Source organism: Sarcophilus harrisii, chromosome 3, assembly GCF_902635505.1.
Source record: "Sarcophilus harrisii chromosome 3, mSarHar1.11, whole genome shotgun sequence".
NCBI lineage: Eukaryota > Metazoa > Chordata > Mammalia > Dasyuromorphia > Dasyuridae > Sarcophilus > Sarcophilus harrisii.
Window position 1 is genome coordinate 192643396 of NC_045428.1, and position 23910 is coordinate 192667305.

Sequence of the window (23910 nt, forward strand, 5' to 3'; positions counted from 1 at the left end):
ATTCTGTGGCCTCATGGATTGCCACTGTCCCTTTTCTGGGTTCTCTTACTTTTATCTTCATTTCTGTTTTTCAATCTTCAGGAAGACTTAGGCCTCTATCACCATAAGGGCCCCTGTTTTATAAGCTATAACACCTTCTTCCAAACTGTGGCCCTACATGTAATTCTTCTAAAAGTTGACAAATATAATTAGTCTGAAAAAAGGATGACCACACAGCCAAAGCTCCATTTGTAGCATAGAAGTAGGAATGATACCTTGTCATTGTCTCTTTTGACCATAGATACATAAAATGTCTTCTTCATTCCCAGTAGCTATGATGCCACATAAACTGGGTAGTATTTTTAATGGGTTTCTCCTTATTTATTGCCTACATTCCTTGACTATTGAATTTTTTAGGCAAATGCACATGACCTTCTAGGAAATTAGGTGGTACCTTGGAGAAAAAGAAAAATGGAGGAAAATGGAAAGTCTATGAGATAGTTAGGCATTCTAAGCATGGAAATAGCCACTATAGAGGCATAGAGATGGGAAATGGAAGATCATGTGCAAGGAAAAGAGGATTGCTTATGTGAGGGGTAGTAATGAGAAAGATGGGGGAGAGGTCAGGTTATAAAGGATTTTTAAAGCTAAACAGAAGTTTGTGTTTTATCTGAGAGGCATCTCAGGCAATAAGGAGTCAGTGGTGTTTTTTGAGTAGGAAAGCAACACGGTCTAATTAACTCTTAAAGAAAATGGCTTTGACAGCACTATGGAATGAAAAGGAGTGATAAGGTTAGGTAGGTAGGAAAGATTAAAAATATAGGAGGGATTATTGTGGATGCAATCTATTGGAGAATCCTGGAAGGTACATTGCAAAACCAAGATTAAGAAAGGCCATTTTGTTGTCAAAAGACAAGGGGAAAAAGAGAAAGGGCAGTGATATCAAGAGATTTTATTAAGAAGAGGAAGTTCATGGCAAATGATTTCAATTTTCTCAGTAATGCAGAAAGGCAAAGCTTCTGGGAGAAAAAAGAGAGTCAATTGGGGGAAAATAAAACTGCCTTATTGCAATTAGGACCCCTCTGAAGTTGATTAACATGAATTTATAATGTAATTAGCATGGCTGTGTGATTTCCTCCAATTTTGTTCAATAGCATATAAATAGGAACAGAAGGATAGGTGGCAGAAAGTATTATGGAACTAATGTTTGGCCAAAGATAAATTTCCATAGACCAAAAAAAGGGGTGAAAGATTTGAGGGTCAAGGAGGGTAGAGTTAAGTTGACTAATCATAAGATTGAATTTTAAAAGAAAGAAAAGTATATTAATAAAGATGAACTAATAGCTTTAGTTTGTACTGAGGGGTAGAAGTATTGCACATAATAGTGAAGGTGAAGAAAAGTTTAGAAGGGGTGAGGCATAAAGAGGATAGGAAGTTAAGTTCAAATTGATGTTATGTCAGAGTTTTTGAAAAAGAGAATAATAGAATAATGTAAGATTCAGTATATGAGTAAATTCATCTCTGTAGCTGAAACTGTGAAGAGATTTAAAGAGACTTAAGAGTTGGGAGGTTTGATTAATCTTTGCAATTATTAAACAAACCTCAGTCAGTTACTGGGGCTAGGCTGCCAGCATCAGGGAGAAAACAATTATATTCAGGTCCATTATACACGCAGGGAAACAACTGCTTTTATTACAAGAGCAAATACTCCTTGAGCATAAAAGATCAAATCTAGCTGTCCTCTTGAAACATCTGAATCAGCAAACTTTCCTGGAATCTGACATAAAGGTCAGTAGGCCTCTTCCCCATCATATTAAACCATTTCAATTCCTATTAACCCCATGTTCCATGGTTTTCTTACATGGAACTCCCCTTGACCCTAAATTACAGACTCTCCACCTGTCACTATTGTGTGTGAATTAGAAAGAATAGTCAAGATATCGATGACTCATTGAGGTAAGGTTAAGTATTTTGGCATCATAATGGGACTCAGGGGAGGTCATGGGAGGCATTGTACAGTATACATATGTGCTAGAATTCAGAAGAAGCCCACCAGCAAAGCAACCTTAGTAATCCATAATAACCAGGGAGAAAGCTGGAGAGGTGGTAGGTAACTCAGTATAGAGAGTGCCAGGTAGTCAATGAAACCAGTCTCACTGAAAAAAAAATATATAGTGCTTTAAAGAATCAATATGAATTAGATAAAAAATATTAATTCCTTGGTACTTGGAGCAGTTTGGCTTTCTGACAGGTTTTTAAAGCAAGAAAGTTCAATTATCAAGAGCCATATGAAAAAAATCACTAAGTGGAGAAATGCAAATTAAAGTAAACTTTGAAGTTTCTTCTCAAATTCACCAAATTGGCATAGTTGCTTTAAAAAAAATAAAAAATGAAAACATTGGAAAGACTGAGAAAAACAAATATACAGTTAATGGAGCTGTGTTTGGTCCCAGCATTTTAGAAAGCAATTTGAATCTATACTCAAAAAAATCACACTACTAAGCTTGTATCACAAAGACATCAAAGAAAAAAAGAATTTAAAAAAAATTATAGCAGATCTTTTTGTACTGGCAAAGAACTGAAAAGTAAAAACTGTTCATTAGTTGGGCAATGGCCAAACGCATTGTGGTATTTGAATGTCATAGATTAATTACAGTTCTGTAAGAAATTATGACTGAAACAATTTCAGAGAAGCCAGGAAAAATTGATAAGAATTGATACAGAGTCAGGTGAGCAGAAAGTAATTCATACAATAACAACAATAGTGTAAAGAGAAACAATTTTGTAAGACTTGATCAGTAAACTATGCTTACAGACATTGCTGAGGAAAAGCTGTCCACCTTCTGACAGAGGTCATGGACTCAGAAGATAGAATTTTTTTTTGCTTGATTCTGCTTATTTTTTTTACAAGAGTTGTGTGTTTTAAAAAGTGCTAGGGGAAGTGAGGCAGCATTTTGATTTCCTGTTCTAGTGTGCTCGTCTTTCATTCCCTTTTGAATTTTTGTGTTCCACAGATACCCAAATGTAAGTAGTAATAAACAGTTGATAATTTGATTCATCATGGCTCTCTAAAACTTCAGTCTTAACTTGGCAGTTTGTTTAATTGTCACATGTCAGCTCTATCTCTGATAGGAAGAATATAATTTTAGTCTATTGATATCTTTTTGGATCTTGATTCTGTCATTCAGCATGTTAGTTATGCTTCCTAACTTTTTTGTTGCCTGCAAATTTTTTTTTTTGCAGACTCTCTGTGCTTTTATCAAAGGAATAGTTAAAAATGTTGAACAGCTAAAAATGAATGTAACATGTAAAACCTATGGCAGATTGCTCACTCTCTTGGAGATTGAAGAGGGAAGAAAGGGAGAAAGAAAAAAAAATTGGAACACAAAACCTTCCCCCCAAAATGTTGAAAACTATCTTTGCATGTAATTGGAAAAATAAAATACTGTTAAAAATTAAATTTTTAAAAAAGTATTGAACAGACGAGAGCCTAACATACATATATGGGGTATTCCACTTGTGGGTAAATTGTTAGTGTCCCAGCAAACCAAAACAAACCCCTCCTAAACCATAAACCAATCCCTGTACCATAAATATCAGAACCAAGAAGGACAAAACTTATATAGGTTTTAATTTAGGAAAGAGTTGAATTAGATATAGTATATCTTAGAATTGGCTGTTGTTGGGAGCCTTTTGCTGTTGTTCAGTTGTGGTCGCCTGTTTATGACCCCTTTTGGAGTTTTCTTGACAAAGAAACTAGAGTATTTTGACATTTCCTTTTCCAATTCATTTTATAGATGAGGAATTAAGGCAAATAAGGTTAGATGTCAATCACACAGCTATTAAGTGTTTGTAGCTATATTCCATCTTGGGTGAAATTGAATTAGTGAGTGAACAAACTTTTAATAAGCTTTTACTGTATTCAAGGCACTATGCTAAAGCTGAACACAAATAGAATAATAAGAACTCTGTTCTCAAGGTATGAGGTATTATATCTAAGGAGGTTTCAACTATAAATGAGAAAGATGGAAAAGTCCATAATCCTTAGAATGAGAAAGAAAAGCAGATGTCATTGTGTCATCTTTAATGTCATTTATGTTAATATTCAGATTTCTTATGTCCCTTTTTCCTAAATGTTTTGTCAGATGTATATGGGCAAATATCTCCCTGACCTTCCATTTTTAGTTTTAAAACATTATTTATCATTACATTTTTTCAAACCTCCAAGTAAGTATATTATTATTGGTGCCTAAATTCATGCCATACTTAGTAAAGAATCTGTTTTTTATTTCTTTTAAACCATGATCCAGAAAGCTTTTGAAACTCCTGCCATCAGTTATGCAGCTTAAAGATTTCAGTTTCTTCCCCAGGAATTTGTGATCTTCAGTAATTATTTACCTCTTTAAAAGTTTTTTCCCCCCTTTTTTGTTTTCATTTGAAGCGTTTCATCTATTTTTCCCACAAAGCCTTAAATTCTCCTTTTAATTGATATTCTTCCAGCTTTTCCTTTTATTATGTCCAGGGGTCCTCAAACTATGGCTCGCAGGCCAAATGCAGCAGCTGAGGACGTTTATCCCCTTCCCCCAGGGCTATGAAGTTTCTTTATTTAAAGGCCCACAAAACAAAGATTTTGTTTTTACTATAGTCCAGCCCTCCAACAGTCTGAGGGACAGTGAACTGGCCCCCTATTTAAAAAGTTTGAGGACCCCTGAAAACAAATAGCATGGCTGTGATTTGTTACTGCCTGAAATATAAGCAGTTAATATTCAAGAGATCAATAAGAAATTCCTTTTACTATCTATCCTTCATATTTGGTAAAACCTAGAATCTCAATTTTCTATTGTGGTTCTTTTCTTATAGACTTTCTCTCTCCAGGAACTACTTTCTGTTTGCTTCACCTAGTTCAAGTTTCTTAATGCTGCTTTATCTGTGGCAGGCTTTCCAACCATTTTCTAGGGTCCATGTCTTTGGAGGTATTGCTGTTTACTTGATCAAGTGTCTTTTCATCTTAAATGAACATATCTGTGACAAAGCCTTATTCAGTATCAAATTTAGAACAACCTCTTCTTTATATTCTCTTTACTCCCGTCAGACTTCTGATGATACTTAATGTACTTCTTGGTTAATTGATGTCACAATTGATGTCAATATTTTCTCAGTTCTGTTAAACTTGCTGGAATTTTGGTTGTGTTGCAGAATAAGAAATTCAGTTATATTTGTATGTATTCTGCTCTTAAAAGACAAGCAGAATACTAGAGGTCGTTTTCTCTATGCCCTGTCTCCCCTGTTTTTGTCTTTTTTCTCCACTTTCAGCACTCCTTACCTTTTTAAGTACTGATTGCTTCAGAATGGGTTGTCTTCAGTGTTGAAGAGAATGCATCTGATAATCTTTTTAGTATTAAGTTGTGAGAGGCCTATTTTTCCCCCTCCCAAAATTATATGCTTTCCCCCAAAAGTTTACTTGGAAGCATTAATGCTTATCCATGGGGAATGTTTCAGTAATGATGAAATTTCTAGTATCATTTAGAAATATTGAAGGGCAGGGAAGGATGGCTCACTAGGGCTCCTACAAGCACAGCACCAGAAAATTATCTCTTGAGGCTGTGCATGAAATTAGCTGTTCATGAGCCAGAAGTCTCCAGTTTCTAGCATTGTATAAGTATATGACAGAATGGAGCTAGTCATTTTTTTAAGTATGGCTGTTTCTGTCAACATTGATACCATCATATAACCAATACTTCTACAAATACCCACTGAGAGGCTGCTGATGAACTATGGAGTAATTTGGAACTCAAATGGGAAATTAACCAGCCCTCATAGTTTGGGGAGTCAAGAAAATCAAGGAAATGGGGTGAGCTGTAGGGTGGAATGGAAAGAACACTGCTCCTTGGATTTCTCTTTTGTGATAATTGATGTTCTGCCCATCTTCTATGATTTTGTCCACGAGCAGTAAGTAAATAGAATAATAATATTTCAAATTATAATCAAAGTAGTCTCATTTTTTTGTGGTGGATTATTGCAATGAAGATGTACTCTTAAATATGTCATATTACATATTTTGAAGTTGTAAACATTTTTTTTTCCTAAACCAGAGATTTGGGATTGGGTTTTGGTTAGACAGCATATTTATAGTAGTTATAAAAGGATTAACTATATTTTTCATTTCTTTTCTATAGGGATTCCTAGCCACTGGGGAAATTGATCCCTTAAATAGAAGATTTTCAACAGCAGTTAAACCTGATGTTGTAGTACAAGGTATGTAATTGTGCTATCTAACCACATTTGACTTTTAATAATCTCTGTTAATTCAGTTTCTATTTCCTTGCTTCTCACTTAATGAAATAGTGTATATATTTGAGTATCAATCTTTGTAGCAAATAATATATTTAAATACTTCAGTGAATCTGTGATCTCATTGACGTGGATATTCTTTAAAATGGTATAGATTGGAGAAGATGTGGGAAAACTGGGACACTGATATATTGTTGGGGGAATTGTGAACAGATCCAATCATTCTGGAAAGCAATTTGGAACTATGCTCAAAAAGTTATCAAACTGTGCATACCCTTTGATCTAGTAGTGTTACTACTGAGCTTATATCCCAAAGAGATCTTAAAGAAGGGAAAGGGACCCATATGTGCAAAAATGTTTGTGGCAGCCCTTTTTGTAGTGGCTAGAAACTAGAAAATGAATAGATGCTAATCAATTGGAGAATGACTGACTAAAATGTGGTATGTGAATGTTATGGAATATTATTGTTCTGTAAGAAATGATCAGCAGGATGATTTCAGAGAGGCCTGAAGAGACTTACATGAATTGATACTAAGCAAAATGAGCAGAATCAGGAGATCATTATACACTTCAACAACAATACCATGTGATGATCAGTTCTGATGGATGTGGCTCTCTTCAACAATGAGATGATCCAAACCAATTCCAATTGTTCAGTAATGAAGAGAATCAGCTACACTCAGAGAGAGAACTATGGGAAATGAGTGTGGACCACAATATAACATTTCCACTCTTTCTGTTATTGTTTGCTTGCATTTTTGTTTTCCATCTCAGGTTTTTTTACCTTCTTTCTAGATCCGATCTTTCTTGAGCAGCAAGATAACTGTATAAATATGTATACATATATTGTATTTAACATATACTTTAACATATTTAACATGTTAAATGTCAAATGACTACCTGCCATCTAGGGAAGGAAGTGGAGGGAAGGAGGAGAAAATTTGGAACAGAAGGTGTTGCAAGGGTCAGTGTTAAAAAACTATCCATGCATATGTTTTGTAAATAAAAAGTTATAATTTAAAAAAAAGTATAGATTATAATTCATGTTCATCTTCTATGATTTTTGTTCATGAACTCTCTAGTAAATATTACATTAAATCAATTATTTTCTAAAATCTAAATCATTGATATAGTTTATAAGATATGCATTCATTTGAACTCAACATGACTTAATGAATACACTTTACCATTGAAAAATAGAAAACAGTTTTAGTGAGAAATCAGATTAAAATTGATTTTTTTAAATTCAGATTATTTATCTGCATTTCTCTTCTAAACTATTCACATCTCTGACTTACTAGATATTTTCAATCTAAATGTTTTACCAATAATTCATAGACATGTCTAAAACAAACTTTTCATTTTGTCCCCAAACCAGCTTTTTTCTGTTAAACCATCATTCTGTTACTTATCACCTTTTGAATCATCCAAACCACCTTTGACTTTTTCTCCACATCTAATCCAATTCTACTTTTACTTAATTTTATTTCTATTTTTCTTTGAATCCCTAGTTTTACCACCATTTAGCTCAAACTCTCTGCCTTACCTGAATTGTAGCAGTAGCCTTTGAATTGGTTTCCTGCCCCTTATCTCTTCTACCGCTCTAACATTCATACAGATAACCTGTGGATTAAACTTCTTAAAACACAGATGCTTAACACTTCCTAGCTGTGTGACACTGGACAAGTCACTTAACCCCAGTTGCCTCAGGAAAAAGAAAATCTTCTTAAAACACAGTTCTGTTTACATTATTCTGTAAATCAACAACCATCAATGACTCCTTTTTTCCAGTAGGCTAAAGTACAAATTTACTCCTGTCATTCAAACTTTTCACAAATTGTCCTTTGCCTTTTTTTCCAGCTTTCTCTCTCCCTTCCCTCTTCCTCTCCATCTTCCTTTCATTCTATATCTCCCTCTTCTCCTCTCTTTCCTCTCCCTCTTCTCCTCTCTTTCCTCTCCCCCTTCTTCTTATCCCTCTCCCTCCCCCTTTTCCTTTCTTTTCTCCCTCCCTGCCTCCCAGAAATAGTTTCAATATCTTCTTCTGAAAACCATCTATTCATATCTTTTAGCCATTTGTCGATTGGAGAATGACTTGAATTTTTAAAATTTTTATTCACTTCTCTATATATTTGAAAAATGAGACCTTTATTTCCAGAGAAAGTTGCTGCAAAATTTTTCACAGTTTTTTGCTTTCCTTCTATTCTTGAATGAATTGACTCTGTGCAAAGATGTATTAATTTACTGTAATCAGAATTAACCATTTTATATCTTATAATGTTCTCTATCTTTTGTTTACCAGCAAGTCATAGTCATGTCTAAAACACTTAATATCTTACCCCTCCCCCCGTTCTTTTATCCATAGATCTGATAGGTAAACTCTTCCATGCTCCCCTAATTTGCTTATGGTATCACACTTTATGGCTAATTTCTGTAATCCAATCTGCTCTCTACTGTTTTATGAATGTTCATCCCATTCACATTCTTAGTTATAATTACTATGTATTTCTTTCCATCCTGTTTTTTTTCCATTTATCCTTCTTTCTTTCCTTTCACTCTGACTCTCCTCAAAAATGTTTTGCTTCTGACCACTGGCTCTTCCAGTTCACCCCCTCATCTCTATCAGTTCCCTTGACCTCCTATTTATTATCTCCTTTCTCTCCTATTTCTAAGTAGGGTAAAATAGAATTCAGAACTCAATAACTGTATGTTATTCCCTCTTTGACCCAGTTCCAATGAGTATGGTTCAAGTGTGTCTGTCATACCCTCTGACTCCACCCCTATCTTCCCTTCCACTATAAAAGCTCTTCTTTGCCTCTTTGATGTGAGATAATTTAGCCTATTCTATTTATCTCTTCCTCTTCTCTTAGTGTTTCCCTTTTTCTCCTTTTTTTTTTATATCATCCCATCATAGTCAATGCAAACCCATGCCTTTTAATTTATGAATACTCCTTCTAACTAACTGCCTTAATAATGGTAAAGTTCTTAGGTGTTACAAATGTAATATTCCTATGTAGGAATGTAAACAGTTTCACCTTATTAAAGATCTTTTAAATATTGTATTTGAAAGTCAAATTTTCTATTCAGCTCTGGTATTTTCTTCAGAAATCCTTGAAAGTCTTCTCTTTCATTAAAAATTCATTTTTCTCCTGAAGAATTATATTCATTTTTTCTGGGTAGGTGATTCTTAGTTATAATTCTAGTTCTTTTGCCCTCAGGAATATCATATTCCAAGTCCTCTTATCATTTAATGTAGAAGCTGTGATCCTGAGTGTGGCTTTATAGTAGTTGAATTATTTCTTTCTGATTAATTGCAATATTTTCTCCTTGACCTGGGAGCTCTGGAATTTGGCTATAATATTCCTGGACTTTTTCATTTGGGGATCTTTTGGGGAGGTTATTAGGTGATTCTTGCAGTTTCTGTTTTACCCTCTGGTTCTAGGATGTCAGGACAATTTTTCTTGATGATTTCTTGAAATATGATGTTTAGACTCTTTTTTTTTTTTTGATCGTGGCTTTCAGGTAGTCCAAGTAATTTTAAATTATCTCACCTTGATCTGTTTTCTGGTAAGTTTTTCCAGGAAGATACCTCACATTTTCTTAGTTTTTTGTTTTTAATCTTTTGGCTTTGTTTGATTTTTTTTTCTTGATATCTCATGGAGTTATTAGCTTCCATTTGCCCAATTCTGATTTTTAAGAAATTATTTTCCTCATTGGATTTTTGTTCCTTCTTTTTCATTTGACCAATTCTCCTTCTTAAGGAGTTCATCTCCTTAATGGATTTTTGTGCCTCTTACTATTTGGCCAATTCTCTTTTTTAAGGTGTTATTTCCTTCTGAACTTCTATGTGCTACCTGTACCAAGCTGTTGAGTCATTTTTCATAATTTTCTTACATTACCCTCATTTCTTTTCCTAATTTTCCTTCTACTTTGATTTTTTTTCCCTAGGATTTCTTTTGGGCTTAGGTCCAATTCACATTTTTCGTTGAAGCTTTGCATGTAGTTGTTTTAACTTCATTGTCTTCTGAGTTATATCTTGCTTGTTCCTGTCTTTACAGTAACTTCTATGGTCAGGTTCTTTTTATTATTTTTTGTTTATTTTTTCAGCCTATTTCTTGAATTTCAATTTCATGTTAAAGTTGAACTGTGCTCATGGGATAGAAGAACATTGTCCCAAGCTTCAGGTTTTTCATGCTGTTGTCTTCCGAACTAATTCTGGCAGTTTGTAAATTTTCAATTTTTCAAGGTGATACCATGTAAAGAAAGGTAAAATTACTGTTCTGGGATGTGCTTTGGTCTGTGAGCAACCACAAGCACTCTTTTCCACCCTGGACCTATGTCTAGGGTTCCTTCTCTTGCTAGTTCTCTTCCTCTTGATCCTGGGATCTGTAATCATGTATGAACCAATGCAACAGGGTCCTACTCCCCCTGTCAGCAAAGAATCCTCTGTAATCTCCTTCTGACTAGTCAGCTGATCTCCTTACAATATCTGAACTGGCAGCTCTAAAAGTGATTCAATTATACAGTTACTCCCAAGGCCTATTGCTGGCTTGCCTATCTCTACTCGCACCCAAGTGAGATAGACCTCTCTTGTCAATTTTGTAAGTTTTCTTAGACTAGAAGGTTGTTTCAGTCCATCCTTTTTTTTTTTTATCAAAATTTATTTTGATTCATTATTTTATTGTTGTTTGGATGAGAATTTGGGAGAGTTAAAGCAATTTCTTGCCTTTACTTCACCATCCTGGCTTTCTCCCTCACTGTTATTCTTTATATTTATCATTATTTCTGGCCTAATTGGGTTGTTTGCTATACTGCAGAAATGCTTTGTGCTTTACTAACTCTATGCCTTTACTCCACTTCATTATCTCTTTGTCATTCCCTCTACTTTCTCCTATTTCTATCTCTTGAAAACCTTCCAAATTTCAACTCAAATGCTAAATTCCCCCATGAAGCCTAATCATCCTGGAAGAAGAAATCTCTCCTTTATCTTTACTATTTTAGCATTTTGTACCAATCACAAAATATATATGCAAACTTGGATTGCAGATAATTCTGTGTGTGTTTTATCTTCTTAAGTAGAATTTAAGTTCCTTGAGATTAAAGATCATGCTTTTTTTATGTCTTACATAGTGATTCATATGATCAATGTTGAATAAAATGTTTATTGATTGAATGAAAAGGCTTCATTTGAGTCCTAAGTGTGCTACTGTATACAGGAGAAGAAATGTCATGATAATTTTTGACAAAAGCAGTGAAAGATCAGTGACTGATGAAAATGAAAAACTGATCATCTAAATCCATACTCTCTCCTCCTCTTTTTTTTTCTTTTCCTAGTCACCATTTTGGCAGAATCAAATAAAATTAAAGAATTGCTAAGAAAGCATGGATTCAGTGTGCAGAGCATTGCTGACATTCATCCAATCCGAGTACAGCCAGCCCGAATTCTTAGCCACATATATGCCAAGCTTGGTAGGTTTGTAAGGCTGTTATTCATTGTTTTGATAAAAACCTTTTATCTATTTCATTTCCAGGGTTGTCTATGTGTATAAATACAGAGAAATAGAGACATCGTTAATTACAGACTCTTACTGCTAAGTTTGTAAAAATATCCATGATTTTTTCACTGAGGCTAGTATTCACATAGTTTCCAGATAGATCTTTATCACTGCCTCCATCTGCTTCTAAGCAATTCAATAGGATCCATATTGAAAATTACAACTAATTACCTGGAGATATAGGGATAGGTCAGGGCCGACCTGTCATTTTATTGGTTTGGAGAAACTCCTACTTTAAAAAACTCAACTACCAGTACAGCTAAGCATCGCTCTGTAATTTATAAACTCAGAAAATTGTCTGGAAGTACTTGGAAGTTAATGGCTTGACCAGAGTCACCTAATATGGATATGGATAATGATTCTAACTTTTTTTTTCAGTATTATCAGAAAAGATTTATTTCTCAAGTGAAAAAAAGGAAAGGGACTTCCACTGTTCATATAGTTTTAAAAGAAATTAGCATTATCATGAGTGTTCAGTCTAAAATTTAATAGAAGTAAATACAAACCTTTATTTTTTTCAAATATATGAATTTGAAAAGAAAGTGCTATATATACCCAAATAGTTTTATTTTTGAAAGTTACTGAAATCAAGCCAGAGTTTTGGTTTCTTAACTCTGTTACCTGTTCTTGTGCCTTACTTTCTTCTCCTCACCCCCAGAAGTTCCTTAGATTGATCATTATCACATTTCACTTAGCTTGGTTCTTGCCTTTGTTTTATGAATAGGTCGGAATAAGAACATGAAACTAAGTGGGAGACCATATAGACACATTGGTGTTCTTGGAACCTCCAAACTCTATGTGATCAGGAATCAGATATTTACTTTTACCCCTCAGGTGAGGACAATAATCCAGCAGCAAATCTTATTTCCTTTTTTCAGAAAATAGGTGTTTAATAAATATTTGCTTGATTGATTGCTAAACTCTCTTTTGTGTAGTAATGTGTCTGTCTACTTTCAGTGTAGTAGATTTGTTTAAAATATAGAAAGCTAATACTTATTCTAATTCATATTCTTTCTCTCCCTCTTCTTTCCTCCCTCTTTTTGTCTATCTGTCTCTGTCTCTCTGTTTCTGTTTCTCTCTCTCTCTCTCTCTCTCTCTCTCTCTCTCTCTATATATATATATATATATATATTTATATATATATACACACATATATATAATGCATACGCATATGCATCTTGAATTGTAAGAATTGTAGCTTTAATATTCTGTAAAAGATAAAAGTCTTCAAATCAAACAGCAAAATTTCCAATTTCTCACCCTCTTGTTGCTACTTGTCATTTTGACATAATCTCTCAACCCTGCAGCCTTGGAAGAAATAGAAATTAGGTATTGATTTCCTTTTAGAGACTTGTTTGGAGAGGCAGTTAAACACCTTTCTAAAATGCTGATAGTAAATCTTGGAGTGTTCCTTTTCCTCTATAACCCACATCAAAATAGTAATCTCTTTACAGTGTAATTTGTCTTAAAACGGTAAAGAGAAAGAAAATTGTGAGAAGCCCTCTTCATTTAAAAAAATTATTTGTTGATTCACGTTTTAATTTTATTTAAAAAATATGAAACTTGGCTTTGTACATAATGTGTTTTCTGATTCACAGTTTACTGATCAGCACCACTTCTACTTGGCTCTAGACAATGAGATGATCGTGGAGATGCTTCGGATTGAATTGGCTTATCTCTGTTCCCGATGGAGAATGACAGGAAGACCTACTCTCACTTTCCCCATTACTCACACAATGCTCAGTAATTCATGTTACTTCTGTCTGATTTATTAGAAAATGAGCTACTCATTTTGATCCCTTTCAAAATAAATGTCACAATAAGAGCCTTGCTTATTGGCCACATCTTGCTTTTTAGCCCAATACTTTTTAATAATGATATATAAATCAGACTATGTTCTAGAAAATTAATTTAAAGATATTTTTAAAAACTTACAAGAATTTGTTCCTATGGCAGGAAGGTAACACCATTTTTTTCCCTTTAGCAAATGATGGCTCAGATATTGATTCAGCAGTGCTTTCCACAATTAGGAAACTGGAGGATGGATACTTTGGAGGAGCAAGGTAACTCATGATTTTCCAAGTGACTATTTGGTTTGATTTTTTTCTTCTGCTTTATATGATATATTAATAATAATAGCAGTAAGTAATCAAAATAAAAATTAAAAAATATTTTCTTACCTTTTTTGTCGTTTTATCTTTCCTTATTTATTTGTACATAGGACACATATATTCTGAACAGTTAATAGTGAAGCCTCTAAAAGTTATGGACATATGATGTAGCATAGGGAATAGAAAAAAAAATAGATTAAAAAGTGGCCATAGTATCTAAGGTCTTTGGGGTTTGGGGGTTACCCTGGTAGAAGTTAGTCCAGCTCTATTGTTATAATCAATGAAAGAGATATAAGTATAAAAATATTAGCTTATCCTCTGTTTTTCAAATCAGCTCTTAACTTTGCCACTATTAAAGAAACTGCCAAAACTCTCCACTGTCTTGTCCTCTACTGCCCTTATAATGCCTGAAAGGAATTTTTTCCTGAGGCTATTGGGCTTAAGTGACTTGCCCAGGGTCACACAGCTAGTTAGTATTAAGTATCTGAGGCTAGATTTGAACCTCGGGTCCTCCTAACTTCAGGACTGGTGCTCTATCCACTGTAACTAGCTGCCCCCAGGATTTTTTTTCTTATCAGACGGCTGGTTTCTGTCTGTACTAAGAAGTTGTAATTTGTTTACCTTTTAGATGGAGGCATAGGGAATATGTCACATTTTATAAGCCTGAGTTTCAAGGTTAGTGCTAAAGCAGCAATTCATTTCTTCCTAAATTCTTTACCTATTTATTTATTATTTAAAATTTATGTCCTTACTTCTAAAGAGGTATTGAGTATCACTTAGAAATCACTTAGAAAATGAGACAGTTAGTTGGTTAATAAGATTCTGAAGCAGGGGTAGCTAGGTGGCTCAGTAGATAGAGTGCCAGCCCTGAAGTCAGGACTACCTGAGTTCAAATCGGACCTCAGACATTTATCACTTCCTAGCTGTGTGACCCTGGGCAAGTCATTTAACCCCAGTGACCCTGGGCAAGTCATTTAACCCCAATTGCCTCAACATAAAATAAATAAATAAGATTCTGAAGCCCAAACAGTTAGATTGCCTTAGATGTGGATAACAGTAAATATTAATATTTGTGTAAGACTATACTGCATATGTGTTTATACACATAAACATACACACACATATATATAAAACAACCATCTATTAAAATAGAAAAAGATGACTTTTACTGATAAGCAAAACTTCATATTTAAAAGTATAATGTACAATTTAGGACAAGATTTAAAGAAATATAAAACTTGGGTACTTTCTTTAAATATTAGACACTACTTAGTGATTGGTCTATATTAGGCTTTCTTTTCCAGAGAGTATATCTCACTTAAACATTGATTAACAGTTAAAAGATAATATAGCATTTTCTATTTAATCTTGAGTATAAAAAATTCTGTTTTTCCTTTACTATTATTTAAGAATATATACAATATATAAAAATATACATTTCCTGCCAGGAAGAGACAAGTAATAATAATTTCTTCACTCTTTGAGTTTCTGGAGGAAAAATCTATATAGTTCCAGGTTAGTCGGTATTAATTTCTTAATACTACCAAGTAACTGAGCATTTCCTCTAGCTTCTTGATTTTCTTTATGGGCAAAAATGAAATAATTGTGTGTTATGGGCCAGAACCCTGTACTTAAAACAAGGATTCTTACAAGGTGTAATTCACAAAGACAATGGTTATCTAGTTTAGCATGGTGATTAGTAGTTCTTTAGTTCAGTACATATACTTAGCACTTAATATAGTTCTATAAGATTCACACCTATGATAATGTAATTATAAGAGAGCGTATAAACTGGGACAAACTTAACCAGATTCATTCCATTGTCCATCTTTGTGGTGGCTGGAGACTGAAGCACAAGCCCTCAGACTCAGATTCATTCCATCTTCATCAGCCTCATAGTGGCTGGCCTGTCCTCCTGCTCCCCCCACTTGAGAACAAGCCCCGTCTGAAGGGCCTTAAGAAAGCCAGCCTGGTCCCAGGCAAGGAGAAAATGAAGAATTTGGATTAATACCTGGATATACTTGTGATGATTACTTAACTGAAATGAAGGCTGCTCCAGAGACCTCAAGAAAACTAAACAAGAACACTACAATTGTGTAATATCATATTTCAGTGTCTGGGAGGAATACTGTCCTGGAATTTGAGAGAAAATTTTTCTTTGCCTCTCTATCCTTTGAAATCCCATTTATGGATCTCTTTTTCAATTGATTATTTAAATTTACTCAAGAGAAACACTTTGCATTAGCTATAAGAATCAGTAGATTTTTGAAACAGTTTTGAAAGAGACAGATATGTTTAAAGGATATTTATTCCTACTTCCCCTTTGCCCCCAAATATGACAAAATGAGTTTAAGCAGAAATCTAATTTTTGTCATCATCAGATAGTAAGCCTGTATAAAATGGAGAGTCTGATATTAGCATTTAATGAAATTTTCTACTGCTGCACAAAATGAGGTTCTAATTCTAACAAACTTTTTCTCAAAAGAGATCTTTTTTTGGCAAGTGAAATGTTGCATTTCTAATAGGATAGCGTTGAAGATAATAAATCTTTGGTTCTGGTCATGGTTCAGTCAATAAATTGTTTGGTTCAGGGTCCACTCTGCTTTGAACTTTTTGGTTTACTGCTTTGTATAGATTTTTGTTTTCTCTCGACTATTATATTATTGCCATCTGGGTCAACAAAAAAATGCAACTTATATAATGTGATAATTCTGGTAAAAGTGCCTCTTGTACATAACAATGTCTTCTCCTTGCATGCTGAAAATAAATGGATCCTGCCTTTTGTTTTTGTTATTGTTTCTTTTTGACAGAGTGAAATTAGGGAATCTTTCAGAATTCCTTACTACATCATTCTATACGGATTTGACCTTTCTGGATCCAGATGGTGATGAGAAGTTATTTGATGACCCAAGTGATGGAAGCTATAGTCCTGATAGTGAATATGATCTAGATGGATATTCAGAAGATATCTATAATCAAGGTACTTTATGAAATAATTTTATATATTTTGTGAAGCTTATAAAATTGTGGTTTTGTGGTGAAATTTATAAGGAGACACAAAACTCGTTTTTTTTTCTTTTTTGCTGAGGCAATTGGGGTTAAGTGACTTGCCCAGGGTCACAGAGCTAGGAAGCGTTAAGTGTCTGAAGCCAGATTTGAACTCAGGTCCTCCTGACTTCAGGGCTGGTGCTCTATCCACTGCACCACCTAGCTGCACTAAGGAGACACAAACTCAAAGAATATTTATCATTTCAAGTATTAAAATTTATAAGAACAATTGTAAAAACACATTCTTAGACTCAGTTCCCAAATATAAGAATCCTTCATAAACTATACCCCTTGTTTTAGCTGAAATGAATAATAGCTTTGATTTTTTTTTTTAACAAACCTGTAGCTTTGACTAGATTTGGGTAGTAAAGTTCTGAGAGTGTATTCCTCAGATTGTGTAGGGTTATGATGAAAAAGATCCTGGTACCAGTTTAAGTGTGAATATATAGAGGGAAAATTCAGTAATGATATTTAATAGTAATGGGTAGAATGAAATACAAAATGTATGCTCTCTTTCCCTTTTTAAGTCCCAATCTAAAATTGTTAATTCTTAGTTTTTCCTGATAGTAAGTTTAGTTATAAAGATAAATTTTTAAAACCACTTCTGTGTTGTTGAATTCATTTGTAGCTATTCTGTTCTTAGAAATATTGTGACTACATTTTAACCTTTTTTTCCTTTTCTAGAATAGAGACAAAAGAATAGATGTGTATAAACATTTCCTACCTTATAAATCTGTTTTAAGTAGTTTTTCTACTTTGATTTTGTCTACTACATATTGTATGGCATATGAAGGAACTAAATTTTCAGAAGCTTATTTTGATTGAATTTTTTTTATGATTATCTGATTACAGAAAGCCAAGATGAGTTTGACCAGTATATCAATCATCTGTTACAAAGCACAGCTCTTAAATGTTATCTTCCTACACTTTCTAAAACTGTTGAAGACCGCCATGTTTTCAGTGCCATTCATTCTACACGAGATATACTTTCTATGATGGCCAAGAAAAAGGGTTTGGAAATTCCTTGTACGCTATTTACTCATTATTTTATTCATTTAACTTCTCATACTATATTGCATTCATTTTTTCAGTCCTGAATATATCATATCCTCATAAGACATTTTGTTTTTTAGATTGCTAATAAATATTGTAAATATTTATTTATTATGACTTTATAAAATAGAACTCTTTTTTTAAAATAATAGCTTTTTCTTTTCAAAATATATGCAAAGATAATTTGCAAAACCTTGTGTTCCAAATTTTTCTCCTTCCCCCTTCCCCTAGACAACAAGTAAATATTTGTTACAATATTTGTTAAATATGTGCAGTTCTCTTTATACTTCTTTCCATATTTATCATGCTGCACAAGAACAATCAGATCAAAAAGGAAAAAAAGATGAGAAAAAAAGCAATCAAACAATAATAAAAAGATGAAAATACTGTGTTTTGATCCACATTCAGTTCTCATAGTCCTCTCTCTGGATGCAGAGGTATTCTCCATCACAAGTCTATTGGAATTGGTTTGAGTCACCTCATTGTTGAAAAGAGCCACATCCATCAGAGTTGATAATAAGATAGAACTCTTAACTAATAATTTTAACAGAAAGCTCATCAAACTGGAATCAAAAGACCTACATTTATATTTTTTTCCCATCTGACTGAGATCAAACCATTTCACCTCTATTTATCATAGTTTGCTTGTCTATAGAATGAAAGAATTGGATTTAGCTATCTCTTAATATCCCTTTCAAATTGAAAATTCTACTAAACTGCCTTGAATATTTTTAAAAAGACAAAATTAATTACAATTAAGCTTTATAGTTTATTTTATTAAGTAAATGTTTGAAGAGGCTCAACCTTAAAGAGGTTGAAAATTCAGAGGCTCATGATCAGAAGATTAGCCATCAGGTGATGATCTTTTTTTTCTGCCATAGTAACTCATAAAGACCATTTATTAAAGCAAGAAGGTATCTTTAATATAGAAGCAGCATGCTTCTTCCATGCCACTTACAATACCACTATGAAGTGATATTGAATTATTATTCAATAATTCTAAACTATTCTGTTCTAAAACTATACAAATATACAGCAGGAGAGGGAAAGTACTAAAAATATTTGTCTCTTCCAAAGCTCCAAGCACAGGCAGTTTTAGAATAGGCATTAAATGCTATTGTAATTAGCCTCACAACAGAGGTAATTATTAACTCTAGATAGATGTGTCTAGAATGGAATGAATCAGCCCCTTTTGAAGAGAAGCACATATATATACAAGTTATATTATTTAGAAAATTATAAAGTTCCAGAATTTCTAAAGTTGGAAAAGACCTTAGAAATCATCTAGATCAATAGATTCTGATCTGGAATCTCTTTTGTAATCTCTTCTAATCTCGATTGGAATATTTCCAGGGGAAGGGATGGAAGGAAACACATTGCTTTCTTATAACATACTAAAATTTGCCCCTCTGCAATTTTGACTTGTTCATAGTTCTATATTCATTCCTTTTCTGCAAACTAGTCATACATATGCTTGAAGACAGTTATTAAGGTCCCTTCTTCTCGAATCTTTTTTTTGCAAGTTAAACTCCAATTCTTTTATCCCAGCATCAGGTATCATAGTATCCAGTCTTATCATCCTGGGTGTCTTCAGGATGTGTTCTAGGTTGTCAGTAGAATTCCTAAAACATGAGATCCAAAACTAACTACAATACTCCAAATGTTAAAATCCAACAGAGTACATGGGGCCAATAATTTTTTCCTTGTTCTATGGCTTAAAATCTAAGACAGTGTATATTAAGATCATATTAGCTTTTCTGATTACATTGCATACCAAATAAGTAGTCTACTTACGTAGTCAGATGTTTTTTTACAACAAATCCCCCTGGTCCAAGTCGTAACCCAGCCTAAAGTTCCTCTTTTTTGTAGTTGATTTTTAAATTTTTTTTTTAATTATTGTGCATGTGTGGAAAGTTTTGTCTAACTAGATTTTCTTTAGGGCAAGAAGGCCATTGTGATCTTTAGTGATCACAGTTCAATCATCCAGTACTAAGTATTCTTCTTAGCTTTGTGTCTTCCACAAATTTTGGAAGCCTATTTTCTAGGCCAGGGGTGGGGAATGTCCAACCCACAAGCCTTATAAGCCCCACAAATGATTCAGTCTGGTCCTGCCAAGGCAACTGACAGGTGACAACAGTCTCCCACTGCTTGAGTTCTTTAAGTTGATAGTTTTTTATGACCTGTGAATGATACTATAAATATTCAAATGGCCCTTGAAAGAAAAAAAAATGGTTCCCCATCCTGATCTATACTTTATACTAGATCATTGATAAGTAAAATGAAAATAAGATAAGAAATTTTTGTCAAAATAGCTAGAATTCAGAACCTTTCCCAGTAAGATCTGGAGTGAAGCAAGGTTGCTCACTATCACCATTATTATTCAATATTGTATTAGAAACACTAGCCTCGGCAATAAGAGTCGAGAAAGAGATTAAAGGAATTAGAGTAGGCAGTGAGGAAATCAAGCTATCACTCTTTGGAGATGTTATGATGGTATACTTAGAGAACCCCAGAGAGTCTACTAAAAAGCTATTAGAAATAATTCATAACTTTAGCAAAGTTGCAGGGTATAAAATAAATCCCCATAAATCCTCAACATTTTTATATATCACCAACAAAATCCAACAGCAGGAAATACAAAGAGAAATTCCATCCAAAATAATTGTCAACAGCATAAAATATTTGGGAATCTATCTACCAAAGGAAAGTCAGGAATTATATAAGCAAAATTACAAAAAACTTTCCACCCAAATAAAGTCAGACTTAAATAATTGGAAAAATATTAAGTGCTCTTGGATAGGCCGAGTGAATATAATAAAGATGACAATACTCCCTAAACTAATCTATTTATTTAGTGCTATACCAATCAGACTTCCAAGAAAATATTTTAATGACCTAGAAAAAATAACAACAAAATTCATATGGAATAATAAAAGGTTGATAATTTCAAGGGAATTAATGAAAAAAAAATCAAATGAAGGTGGCCTAGCTGTACCTGATCTAAAACTCTATTATAAAGCAGCAATCACCAAAAACATTTGGTATTGGCTAAGAAATAGGTTAGTTGATCAGTGGAACAGGTTAGGTTCACAAAACAGAATAGTCAACTATAACAATCTAGTGTTTGACAAACCCAAAGATCCTAACTTTTGGGATAAGAATTCATTATTTGACAAAAACTGCTGAGATAACTGGAAATTAGTATGGCAGAAATTAGGACCCACACTTAACACCATATACCAAAATAAGATCAAAATGGGTGCATGATTTAGGCATAAAGAACTAGATTATAAATAAATTAGAGGAACATAGGATAGTTTATCTCTCAGACCTGTGGAGGAGGAAAATATTTGTGACCAAAGATGAACTAGAGACCAGTATTGACCACAAAATAGAAAATTTTGATTACATCAAATTAAAAAGCTTTTGTACAAACAAAACTAATGCAAACAAGATTAGAAGGGAAGCGACAAACTGGGAAAACATCTTCACAGTTAAAGATTCTGATAAAGGCCTCATTTCCAAAATATATAGAGAACTAACTCTAATTTATAAGAAACCAAGCCATTCTCCAATTGATAAATGGTCAAAGGATATGAACAGACAATTTTCAGATGATGAAATTGAAACTATTATCACTCATATGAAAGAGTGTTCCAAATCATTATTGATCAGAAAAATGCAAATTAAGACAACTCTGAGATACCACTACACACCTGTGAGATTGGCTAAGATGACAGGAAAAAATAATGATGAATGTTGGAGGGGATGCGGGAAAACTGGGACACTGAGGCATTGTTGGTGTAGTTGTGAACGAATCCAACCGTTCTGCAGAGCAATCTAGAATTATGCCCAAAAAGTTATCAAACTGTGCATACCCTTTGACCCAGCAGTGTACCCAGCAGAAACACACTGGGCTTATACCCCAAGGAGATACTAAAGAAGGGAAAGGGACCTGTATGTGTCAAAATGTTTATGGCAGCCCTGTTTGTAGTGGCTAGAAACTGGAAAATGAATGGATGCCCATGAATTGGAGAATGGTTGGGTAAATTATGGTATATGAATGTTATGGAATACTATTGTTCTATAAGAAACGACCAGCAGGATGAACACAGAGAGTCTTGGAGAGACTTACATGAACTGATGCTAAGTGAAATGAGCAGGACCAAGAGATTATTATATACGTCAACAACGATACTGTATGAAGGAAGATGTACTCTGATGGAAGTGGATTTCTTTGATAAAGAGACCTAATTCAGTTTCAATTGATCAATGATGGACAGAAGCAGCTACACCCAAAGAAAAAACACTGGGAAACGAATGTAAACTGTTTGCATTTTTTTTTTCTTCCCGAGTTATTTTTACCTTCTGAATCCAATTCTCCCTGTGCAACAAGAAAACTATTTGGTTCTGCACACATATATTGTATCTAGGATATACTATGACATATTTAACATATATAAGACTTCTTGCCATCTAGGGGAGTGGGTGGAGGGAGAGAGGGGAAAAATCGGAACAGAAGTGAGTGCAAGGGATAATGTTGTAAAAAACTACCCTGGCATGGGTTCTGTCAATAAAAAGTTATTATAATAAAAAAAATAGCTAGAATTCAGGTAAACTATATCCATGTCAATTTGACCTGTCAATATGTTGATCTTATTAAGAAAAGAAAATTAAATCACTCTGGAATAACTTTTTTTTCATTAACTTGTGCTCAATTATAGTGGTAATCTCTTCTCTTTTTAAATATTTAAAAACTATCCTTTGGTAATTCAGCCTCGAAGTCTGCCAGAAAAAAAAAAAAGTAAATTCAGTTGAATTGCCTTCTTCCCTTCCACCACTGGCTTCCAAAACTTGTTTGTTCTTCAGTAATTCTCCATGTGCTAAAATTCTTGAAAAATCATGGACACATCATTTGCTAATCACATCCTCTCAGTAACTTGTGATATAGTTCATGTTTACTTGGGCGATTACAACTTATTGAGAGTTCCAGATATTGTCTTAAAGCCCTGTTGATCCTAAGCTTCAGTTTCCAGCTTAGCTTTTTGCTCTGTATGGTCCTACCTAAGGATCATAGAGAAGAATATACCTAATAGAGAAGAACAAACAAAAGTTGAATGATTCTTCCACTGTCCATTTGATCTTCCTCTTGCTTCCAATTAAAAAGGGCCCTTTTGGTTAACAATCACCTCATCATAGACTTCATCTCTTTTCCATTTTTTCAGCATGCCCAGTGTTCTTTTTTCTGTATCCTTCCTCAGTTATCTTTTTTTTTTTTGCTTTCACCTTTTGTATGTATCTTTTTATAAATCTTAAGTTGATTGATGAGTTCTTTATAAGTTATCCTTTAGTCCTCATTTTTTTTCCTTGTAAATTGATAGATCAGACTTAAAGGACCTGAGAGATCATCTAATCCAATACATCCTCCATTTTTGTTGTTGTTTTTGTTTTTACAGTTGAGGAAACCAACACATAGAAATGTGCCTTGGCTAAGGACACACAAACAGTGTAGAATTTAGATTCACTTCTGGCTCCACATTTAGTGTTCACGGCACAATACCACATAATGTCTCTTCCCACTGTGCTTCCTTTTAATACTATCAAAACTATAGTTTTTGTTTTCAATTTTTTTTTCTTGAGGGTATCCTTCCCTTATAAGACAAATTTCCCTTATTCTTAACCTACCCCACTTAAAAATGCTCAGAATTTTTTAGTGTGTCCTCTTTCCCTGCCTGCCTCCTTCCTTCCCTCCCTCCCTTCCTTCCTTCTTCCCTTCCTCTTTTCCCTCCCTCACTTCCTCTTATCTTCCCCCCTCCCTTCCCTTCCTTCCTTCCTTCCTTTCTTCCTCCCTCCTTCCCTTTTTTCTTCCTCTCTCC

General features: G+C 33.9%; 1 protein-coding gene across 3 annotated transcripts in view; it reads left to right on the forward strand.

Moving 5' to 3' along the window:
- Window positions 1-23910, forward strand: part of PHKA2 (phosphorylase kinase regulatory subunit alpha 2) — a 128479-nt gene that overhangs the window by 73006 nt on the left and 31563 nt on the right. For all 3 annotated transcript variants that reach the window (XM_031958910.1, XM_031958911.1, XM_031958912.1), the window contains exons 13-19: window positions 6156-6234; window positions 11602-11736; window positions 12547-12656; window positions 13421-13565; window positions 13807-13885; window positions 16744-16913; window positions 17834-18007. In XM_031958910.1, coding sequence (XP_031814770.1) covers window positions 6156-6234; window positions 11602-11736; window positions 12547-12656; window positions 13421-13565; window positions 13807-13885; window positions 16744-16913; window positions 17834-18007 — 892 coding nt within the window. The remainder of the gene's footprint in view (window positions 1-6155; window positions 6235-11601; window positions 11737-12546; window positions 12657-13420; window positions 13566-13806; window positions 13886-16743; window positions 16914-17833; window positions 18008-23910) is intronic.